We start from the raw sequence: 10,114 nt of genomic DNA on the forward strand, positions 1-10,114 counted from the left end.
CTGTATGGCTGCCAGTGGAACTGGAGTCTTGATCAATGATATGACTGCAGACAGAAGTAGAACAATGAATTCTGAAGTCTACAGAAATGTTTACTACACAAACTCATTGGATGGCACTTCATCATGCAAAAAGATGGGGGGGAGGGGGGGGACTATGTACACAAGGTTCTATAATTTCTAAACGGTTCATCCGATATGTATGAAAATACCCTCAAATTAAAGCTGACAGTCTGCACTTCAACCTCATTGTATCCTTTCAAACCTTTGCTAGAGTACAGAACCAAAATAACAAAAAATGTGTCACTGTCCAGTTAATTATGGTGCTCACTGTAGGTACTGTACCACATTGTGACAATATTTTTTGCATTATCCTTTAATCTGATATCTGATTTAATCTTAAACCTTAAACCTTAAACCTTCATAAGGGACTCATTTGTATGCTTTATAATGGACAAAAATCATTTTATTCATTTTGGAGAGATTTTGGATGTTTCTGGACCCCTAGATGTTTTAGACCACCGTACTGACAGAAAGCTTGCAATTCCCACTTGAAAATTATGCAACAGTGAGTTTCTTGAGTCAAAACAGTTGACTTGTAGTGAAATAACTTGTGGTCAAGAAGTTTTTGATCCAGCACATTTATAGTTTAACCTGCTGTATATATGCAGTCTCTCAGTATTTCATTGCAAACTAAAAAAGTGCAAATTCATTTTAGATTTTCTGTCTAGGTAATTGCATTTGTGGCACTTTATTTCTTCAAAAATGATTGATATAAACTAATATGCATTAGTATTGTAACTTGTACAAATGTCTTGCTTCATTTAAGCCATTTTTCAAGTCTCTGTGGAGTTATGAAGCTTTAAATAGGGTACCCCCGAAATGGGCAAGGATTGGCCAGATTTGGCATGTGCGCTAAGGAGCAAGCTGTATTCCAAAGCAATGCTACCCAATGTTACTTTAAAGAATTTAGGAAACATTGGGTAGCATTTCTTTGGAATACAAAACTGGTCAAGAGGTATTGAACTGTAGAAACAGTGGAAATGGCAGAGCGGTGTATTTGACATTGTCACTTTTTAAGGAAATGGATATACATGCCTTGAAGAAGTCATTATCTTGCACCAGTTTGTATACAAATGGTAAAGTTACCTACCGGACCGAAGTGTAAAGCTGATCATTGAGTTTAATTTGACAGCCGACTGTCCTGTTACACAGTCGGTCTGTCATCTTGTTAGCAAGGTATCTAGCGTTGAACTTGGTTAAAGTGCTGAAAGTGGAACTGTGTAAAGTGTAGGTGTATTTTATTTGTATTTCTGAGATTCACAGTTTTTAAATTCTAATATATTAATTTCACAGTTTAAAAAAAACTTATTTTCTTCCGTAGTTTACCTTGTAGGTTAGCAATCGACTTGCTAGCTATAGCAAGCAATCTTTGACTATTTCAGGGGCTTAAGAATGTAAATACCACAGGGAGTTGAATGCTGCAGTAGGCCTACTATAGTTATCAAAGTATGCCTGTGTGTTTTAAATTTGTAGCTGTGGTTCACTTATGGCTATATTGTATGAAATTTCTTACAGTTCACGCAGGACTCCATGTTTTGTTTGGCAAAAGCATTTACGTTACAACTCAGCCAATTCGTGTTGCATCTAGAATCCCAATTTCCCTGACTTGATCATCTGACAAAATAAGGTGGTCATGTGGACCTTCCTGACCGAAAACTCACCGTAAATCTGATGCCACCTGAAAGCAGAGACCGCCCTAAGCTCCAGGCTAGAGTGCTGCAGCGAAAGGTACAGCCAATGACGATTGTAGGGTGGGGTTACACGTGTTACTCCACCCAGGTGTAACTCCAACCCATGTTCTAGGCTTGTTAACTGGCATGAGCGAAATTGTGCCTTTTTCTCATTTTTCTTTTCCAGAAAATTGAGGTCAAATACCAAATTCATGTCCTACTTGATTTTGTTTCTCAGTGAAATGCCTTTCCCATGCATTAATCCATGAATCTCATGTCCGTGGAGAGAGCCATTCAAGAATACTTTTCTGAAAAGTATGCTCCCGATTCCCAAATATACTCTACAAAACCCTGGAAGTAAGTATATCATACTGGGATTTTAAGTACACTATACAAGACACAACTGATTCATGAGAGGGACCAATCTGCGCGGGGAAGGTGAGAAACCATGTCTTGTTTTACCCCAAAACAGCTAGTGAATAAGTCTTGTCCTCAGAAAAAAGTCCACAGTCCTTGCAAAGTTCACTGCGGAAGGAAGATATCAAAGATAAATTGCACCCGAGTGTTAGTCCAGAATCAGTTCTGGTTAAGCAGAAGTGCAATTTCATAGCAAATGGTGGCGACTTGTACTGCATCTTTGGGAACTCAAGGCAGATGAGATTCAGGCTCAAAAGGCCAAAAAGTAATAATTCAGTTCTAAAACTGACAAAATCAATGCAAAAGTAAAAATCTTGTTTAACTGGCCGTATTGTTGATGATACTGGTGTGAGAATGCAGACTGGCTCTTGGAGCACAGCCTTTGAGAGAGTAGACAGTTTAGCTGTACCAATGGCGCTGCCAACTCTCAGGCCTTTGGCGTGAGAGGCTCTCAGGCTGTGTCTCATACTCACACGCTACCCGAACACATCTCACAACCATAGTTGTGCCATGGCAGTTTCATCAGTTAGTTATGAAATGGGTCCCGACCAGCAGAGGGGCTCCAAATGCCCACAAGAGGGAGTAGGCTAGTTGTGATGGCTCACTAGTCTCAGGCGTGTGATCAGTTTTACCTTTAAACAAGCACGAAACCATGCAGACCCACGACGCGTGCGTCCCACCAAACGTCCCTCTCAGGTTGTCCATGAGTGAGTGACCATAATTTGCCATGCATAGCCCATGGTGGCAGTTCCTGCGCGCCGTGGGAAAAATAGGTGAGGTTGGGCTATAATAGTTGAATGATACGTGTCTAATCCAATCCCTAGCCACAAAATTTGTGTTCATTGCAACATAAATCCTCTCACTATTTCAGAAAATCACTGAACTGCTCTTTTTTTTTCCAATGACAGCTCCACGCTCAGTTCATGGGCAGCTCCATGCATGTTATTCAAATTCTTTAATGTGATATGTTATATTTTATCGGCCTATGTTTCAGATGTGTTATAGTCTATGTTAAAATGTTATATTTGGCTATTCTTATTGTAATTTTTTAATTACATTTGCACCTGTTTTTTTTTTTCCAGCATGTTTCATTTTTTAAAGCTTATTTTAAAATTATTAATACGTTTTCACATTTTCCCAAAAGCTATCAATTTTTTTTCCCCTAAAAGCTATGGAAATGCATACAAGCAATGGGCTATGAATTTTTGCTTTTTGAAACGCAGCTTTTCAAAATTCCAGTTGTGAATGGTTGAAAGAACAAACACAAAGTTTTTGTGAGGCTCAGCTTTTATTTCTTAAAAGGATACTTTACTTTGGTATAACATAACGTAATTATTTGAGCCTACCCCATTGTATTTTCAGGCATGAGTACTACAGCCTACATCAGCTTACACTTAACAGCATTGCCATTCCTCCCAGTTGTTAGGCTCCCAGTTCACTCCCATTAATTTTCGGGTCCTTTCCAAAATAATTAAAGTGCAAACTGACTACGGAGGATGATACATCAGTGTAATGTTTTTATCAAAATTATCTGTTTTGTGAGCTGATAAGCTGTTTTCAGGTTTAGGTTTAGGTTAACTATCCCTCCAGAAACTATTTTTAGATTAAAGTTAAAAAACCGACCAGTTTCGACCTTGCAGGGGCTTCATCAGGGTGTGAACAGAATGTTACAAGAGTAAGTATTTGTAGATTCAGGATAGGGATGAGCAAACCATCAATCACGTGACAGGTTGGCATGGATTGTCAATCAATACCATGTGACAACGTAATGGGATGTAATAAAGAAAGATATATGCATATTGAGAAAATAAAGTGAAACTTGGATGTATGTGACTGTAAACAAATGGAATAGATAAAATATAAATGCTCAGTATAACAAAATGAACAAAAATCACAAAGAAATTGAGTTGACACATTTTATAGAGTTGAAACATATTGATTCCTTTTGGTTTTAAAGGTATGCTCTGTAATCCACCTCCTCAGACCATACCTTTAAAACCTTACACCATATTTCAGTATAGAGTATACAGTAATCATTTACAGTGTGATTTGCTTGAGCATAATTATCTAGTTCCAGCCCTTCCCCCTCTCCCCCTCAAGCTCAGATAAGAGGCAAACTGCAGGGACACAAATGTCAGCCCAAGAAATACAATAAAGACGAATAACATTTTTTCTGTTATTTTCTACCAGAGCTGAAAAGCAGAATGGCCAGAAAAACCTACTTTGTGCCTGGATAAAAGAGGGGGAATCCCTGTCAACTCTGGTGGAGAAACTTGCCTCTATGGAGTGCGTCTCAGTCGATACACCAGCTCTGTCTCTGTGATGTTCTGACTGATTATGAGGTGCCAATGGAAATGGCAATCCAAGTTTCGTCTCTGTGGCCCCCGGGAAGATATCACCCACATTACTGGATTGTACATAGATTAGACTGCACAAAAAAGAGGGTGCTTTGCCTCATATTTAAAATAATGGCCTGCATTCATCCAACATCTGCCCTGAAGTTGCACTCATGGTTAAATGCATGATGAGATTCAAGTAGTAGTAGTGGTAGTAGTAGTAGTAGTCATTGGAGTGATAGTTGTGATAAACAAACCTTCAGAGTGACACTAAAGATTTATATTTATACTGTATGTATATTCTTTGTTCCTATTTTTATAGATTGGCAATAACACATATATGGTCTTCTAGTTCATGAACAGAGCTGAGTTTAAGTTCGATTTATCTGAGTTGAACTGAGTTGAACCACGAGAGATAGGAGATGACTTTTGCTCCTCCACAACGAAGGCTGCCCTGCTGTCTGTCGGCTGCAGTCACGGGTTGAAGTCCACGCCTTTTTGAGATTGTAAGTTTGCGTGTGTGTGTGTGTGTGTGTGTGAGAGAGAGAGAGATGCTCAGTCTGTGTAATTATTTGTGCAGTGCCCAGTTTCTCTGATATTCTCACGCCGCACTGCTCCTGGAAGAACACGGCCGACATGTTACCTCACGCTTTGCTTCTGATCCTCCTCACCCTGCGGGCGACTGGTGCCCAGGACCCAGAGCCCATGAGTGCAGATGCCCCTGAGCCAACCCCGATGGCCAACACCACAGAGGCTGATGAAGAGGACTCAGATTGGGGCCTAAACTCCCTCCGTGGCAGCTTTGAGGCTGTCAATGGCTACTTTGACTCCATGCTGGAACTCCTGGGAGGCCGCAATGGCGTATGTCAGTATCGCTGTAAATACGGTAAGAAGACTGATGAATTCCTTATGTTTATTCATCATCTTATGTTGGATTTTTTTTGCTGCGAAGCCTAATAATTGTATTAATGAACACAGGAAGACAATGTTAATGAATGATTGGAATAATAGATAGACATGTTGGGTCCCTGTCAAAGAAAAGGCACCTTCATTATCAGAAGGGAGCTTGAGTGAGTGCCATTCCCATAGCAGTACAGGTCAGGATGTATAGAGTCCACCAAGGCTGTCTCAGTGAATGTCCTGAATGTCCACTCTGTCTCAGTGAATATGCACTCTGTCTCAGTGAATATGCACTCTGTGTCTCAGTGAATATGCATTCTGTGTCTCAGTGAATATGCACTCTGTGTCTCAGTGAATATCCATTCTGTGTCTCAGTGAATATCTACTCTGTCTCTCAGGGAATATCTACTCTGTGTCTCAGTGAATATGCACTAAGTGTCTCAGTGAATATCTACTCTGTGTCTCTCTAAATATCTGCTCTGTGTCTCGGTGGATATCTGCTGTCTGTACCAGTATCACTGGTCCTGATGGAGGACTCTTCTCTTCTCTTTGTCAAACTGATCCAATACCTGTCTCTATGGTAACCAATGTCTCCAACCCCCTGAACTTTGTCTACTGGTTAAAGAGTGAATAGAGATGGTGTAATTAGTGTGTAGAGATGGTTTAGTGGGTATACTGGTTTGTGCATAGAGATTGTGTAGTGGGTATACTGGTTACTGTGTAGAGATGATGTAGTGGGTATCCTGGTTAGTGTGTCAAGATTGTGTAGAGGATATACTGGTTAGTGTGTCGAGATGGTTTTGTGGGTATGCTGGTTAGTGTGTAGAGATGATGTAGTGAGTATACTGGTCAATGTGTAGAGATGGTTTAGTGAGTATACTGGTTAGTGTGTAGAGATGGTGTAGTGGGTTTATTGGTTAATGTGTAGAGATGGTGTAGAGGATATGCTGGTTAGTGTGTAGAGATGATGTAGTGGGTATATTGGTTAATGTGTAGAGATGGTGTAGTGAGTATACTGGTCAATGTGTAGAGATGGTGTAGAGGACATACTGGTTAGTGTGGAGAGGGTATATTGGTTAATGTATAGAGATGGTGTAGTGAGTATACTGGTTAATGTGTAGAGATGGTTTAGTGGGTATACTGGTTGAAGAGTGTGTAGAGATGGTAATAATAATTTATATACATGACACACAGTATTTATAGAAATATGAGAAATATTACATGAAGTGCGGTATTAAGGCTTCCTATATAAATGCATTTTTAAGGCATGTAATTTTTCCTTTGGCCACATGAGACTGACAGTTGTTTCATTTTTTATTTAGTGCTGCTGCTTTTATCAGCATTAATGATAAAAACAGTTCTCCCGCTGGGAAAAGTGGACTCTGTTCTGGGTGTGAAGTATTATCCTTGCTAGTTTTTCCTCACACACGCTGATCCAGAAGGAACAGAAAATTATTTTGTGCATGCACATTGACTTCCAAAATGGCCCCAGCTTTATTGTGGAAATGGACTAATGTGGTTGAATAAAATAATTTTCTGTGTGTTTGTACTGATAAATACCTTGTAAACGCCACATGAGGCTTTAAGTAGGGACTGAATGTGTAGAATTTGTCCAACTGCAGCCTGTGTGAACACCTCCCTCCTAGCACACAGGCTTTCCACAGCAGGCACTGAATGAAAACAGAGTGAGTTTTTTTTTTTTTTTTTTTCACAAAAAAGGGTGTCGGCAGCAACCCCTATGTCTCAAGTAAATTATGTTGCCATCTAGATTGGAATTGTTATTGAACTCATATTTCACAAAGAACATCTCCCACAATTCTGGTCCAGGATCAGCTTTGTGTATAATAACAGTAATGATTATTGTCAGAAATGTTACAACCATGTGCTGCTGCTGCAAACCTGTATGTATTAAGCATTTTTGTATGCTTTTTAAATGGTTGATGTATGAAACAGCACTGTTGTACAAATGTGTCACATTTAAATATGCTTCCACAGCATTGTGATAAACAAGATACAAATATTGTAAATTCAGGAAGATAATCATCTTCTGAAATGGTGTCAAAACATGCTTCTTAGAAGTAATAATTTTTATTTGAATTATTCAGTAAAAGCAATGTAGTCATATGCTCCAAGGGTATTATTCTAAATCAACCAACCCTGTTCCTGGAATCTACCATCCTGTATTTTCTCATTCCAACCCTAACAAAGTGCTCCTTATTAAACAACTAGAGATCTTGTTTAGCTGCTAATTAGTAGAGACAGTTGTGCTAAATTACAGTTGAAATGAAAACCTACAGAACGATAGATCTACTGGAACAGGGTTGGTTACCACTATTCTGAATTAACCTACAAAGGAAACAGAATCTGGATGCCTCTCAATTGCCCTCTTTCTCTCCCCTTTACTTCCTCTCCCTCACTCACTCTTGCTCTCTCAGGAAAGGCTCCTCTTCCTCGCCCTGACTTTAAAACTCCAGAACCCAATGGCTGCAGCTCCTACTTCCTGGGACTGCCTGTTCCTGAGGGAGTGTGTACCTGTTGCATACAAACCTGTCAATCAACACACACCAAGGGCGTAACCTTGTTAACATTAGGGGGGGGGGCACTTTCCTTTACAGTTTGTAACCGAAGATAATTAAATCAGCATGGCCTTTTATAAGGAATTAAGATGAAGAAGACAAACCACAAGATAATGTGCTGTGTGAAATGAACTAAATTGTTGATTTCTGAGCAATTGAATCAAATACATTTTGAACTGCATCCCAACACGGTGTATGAGCAGGGCTAGCATACACCATTCACAAGAAATTAGCTAGCTATTAACTTACTTGCTGACTTGTTAGCCTTATATCTTGGATTCCCATCATTGTGATTAACTCCCACATGCTTTATGCATATTTTCAGCATTTAAGGGAGGTTCAAATGTAAATCGCCTCCCCTTCACAGATTCATTAATTATTATTGGTGTGGGAAGTGTCCCCTGCATAAGGCTGTCTGTTAGTCTAATCATACTCCACGTACTAACCTGTGACACACACACACACACACACACTCATTGACTCCTTTCTCCCATGTTGCGTAGGTTGATATGGGAATCCCGGCCATGACAAAGTGTTGTAACCAGCTGGACATGTGCTACGACACGTGTGGCTCCAATAAGTATCGCTGTGACTCCAAGTTTCGCTGGTGTTTACATGGAATCTGTTCTGACCTCAAGAAGAGTCTTGGCTTTGTATCAAGAGTCGAAGGTCAGTCATTCTCCTGAATTCTCCTAAATGCAGATATTCCTCACAAAAGGATTCCTTACACATTCATGAACTGAAGCAAGAATGGCTCTTACTGCTGAGGCAAGTACAGTAATGCAGGTGGGGAATTATTGTGTTTAGATGGTGTGAAAAATATGGTGTCCTCTCACCACGGGCAAGTGAATGAACAAACTGCAGCTCTCCTAGTGTTTATTTAGGCTGATTACTGAGGGTGTACATGAGTCCATGGAAGAGTTATTGACGGATCTCTCTCTCGTTTCTCTCTCTCTCTCTCTCTCTCTCTCTCTCTCTCACAGCATGTGAAACGGTGGCTGACACCCTGTTTAACACAGTTTGGACTTTGGGCTGCAGGCCTTTCATGAACAGCCAGAGGGCAGCATGTGTCTGTGAAGGAGAGGAGCGAGACGAGCTTTAGAGAATCTACCTCCTGTGCAGTACTACAACACAACAATATGCAACACATCACAACATGATTCAATGCTACATTACTACATGACACAATGCATTAGTAAAGGACTCTGAATAGAACATTGCAAGACATTATAACATACTACACAACACAGCATAACACAAAAGTGCAATGTAATGTCACACAATGTAGCGTGACGCCAAGTGTAACACAACGTAACTCCGGTCAGATAAATCTCTTCAACACCACGTAACATAATAGAATGCATTAGCACATAACACTGTAATGTAACACATCACTGCACAAAACATGGAGCACAACGCTAACACCACACTATCCTCACACATACACATAAAAACTCACTGTGTCAACCATGAGAAATGAAATTTCCTAATGATAATGTATATTGCTGTAGCAATATAATTTAAGCTACAATATAATTACGAGATGTATACATCATGCACAAAGTAAATATAACTAATTCTATTTGCATCTTTTGTGTATTTCTCTGTATATTCCAGTCACATTTAAATTTGGATAACTCAGGTTATCAGGCAAACTACAGTCAGTCAGCCTGACTGACACATCACCTTTCATTTGAAAATAAGGTGTAACATCTGCATTCACTCCTGTTCACTTAAAAATTGGTTCAACTGCTGAAAGGATTGGTATATGACAGAAGTGGGTAGGGGGCTGGGGATACAGTATGATAGGGTACAGGGATAGGCTACAGAGGTAGAGTATATGGTAGAGGGGTAGGATGTATGGTAGGACAGAGGGTTGATGCTATGCTTTTACATTAACCTGTTCTGGTCTGGTCAGTGTAGAATAATGGGTAAGGAACTGGTCTTGTAACATAAATGTTGCAGGTTCGATTCCTGGGTAGGATTCTGCTTTTGCACCCTGGATGCAATGTAAATGCTATGTAAAATGTTGCATAATTCGCTCTGGATAAGACCGTCTGCTAAATCCCTGTAATGTAGTGTTTTGGAGTTTCAGTTTTAAGTTGTGTAAGTCGCTCTGGAGAAGTGCGTCTGCTAAATGCCTGTAATGTAAACA

General features: G+C 39.9%; 1 protein-coding gene across 1 annotated transcript; it reads left to right on the forward strand.

Annotated features, from left to right (window-relative positions):
• Window positions 1–4,995: 4,995 nt before the first annotated feature.
• LOC135247645 (group XIIB secretory phospholipase A2-like protein) lies at window positions 4,996–9,547 on the forward strand. The gene is made up of 4 exons (XM_064321351.1): window positions 4,996–5,369; window positions 7,819–7,907; window positions 8,463–8,628; window positions 8,943–9,547. The coding sequence occupies exons 1-4, from the start codon at window positions 5,120–5,122 to the stop codon at window positions 9,059–9,061; spliced, it is 624 nt and encodes a 207-aa protein (XP_064177421.1). The 5' UTR covers window positions 4,996–5,119; the 3' UTR covers window positions 9,062–9,547.
• The last annotated feature ends 567 nt before the right edge of the window (window positions 9,548–10,114 follow it).

The sequence above is a fragment of the Anguilla rostrata genome, chromosome 2 (assembly GCF_018555375.3).
Source record: "Anguilla rostrata isolate EN2019 chromosome 2, ASM1855537v3, whole genome shotgun sequence".
In the NCBI taxonomy this organism is placed as follows: domain Eukaryota; kingdom Metazoa; phylum Chordata; class Actinopteri; order Anguilliformes; family Anguillidae; genus Anguilla; species Anguilla rostrata.

Coding starts and splice junctions, on each gene's coding strand:
- LOC135247645 (XM_064321351.1), top strand. CDS start 5,120: ATGTTACCTCACGCTTTGCTTCTGATCCTCCTCACCCTGCGGGCGACT. Junction 5,370..7,818: donor TCAGTATCGCTGTAAATACG/GTAAGAAGACTG, acceptor TTGCTCTCTCAG/GAAAGGCTCCTCTTCCTCGC. Junction 7,908..8,462: donor GACTGCCTGTTCCTGAGGGA/GTGTGTACCTGT, acceptor CATGTTGCGTAG/GTTGATATGGGAATCCCGGC.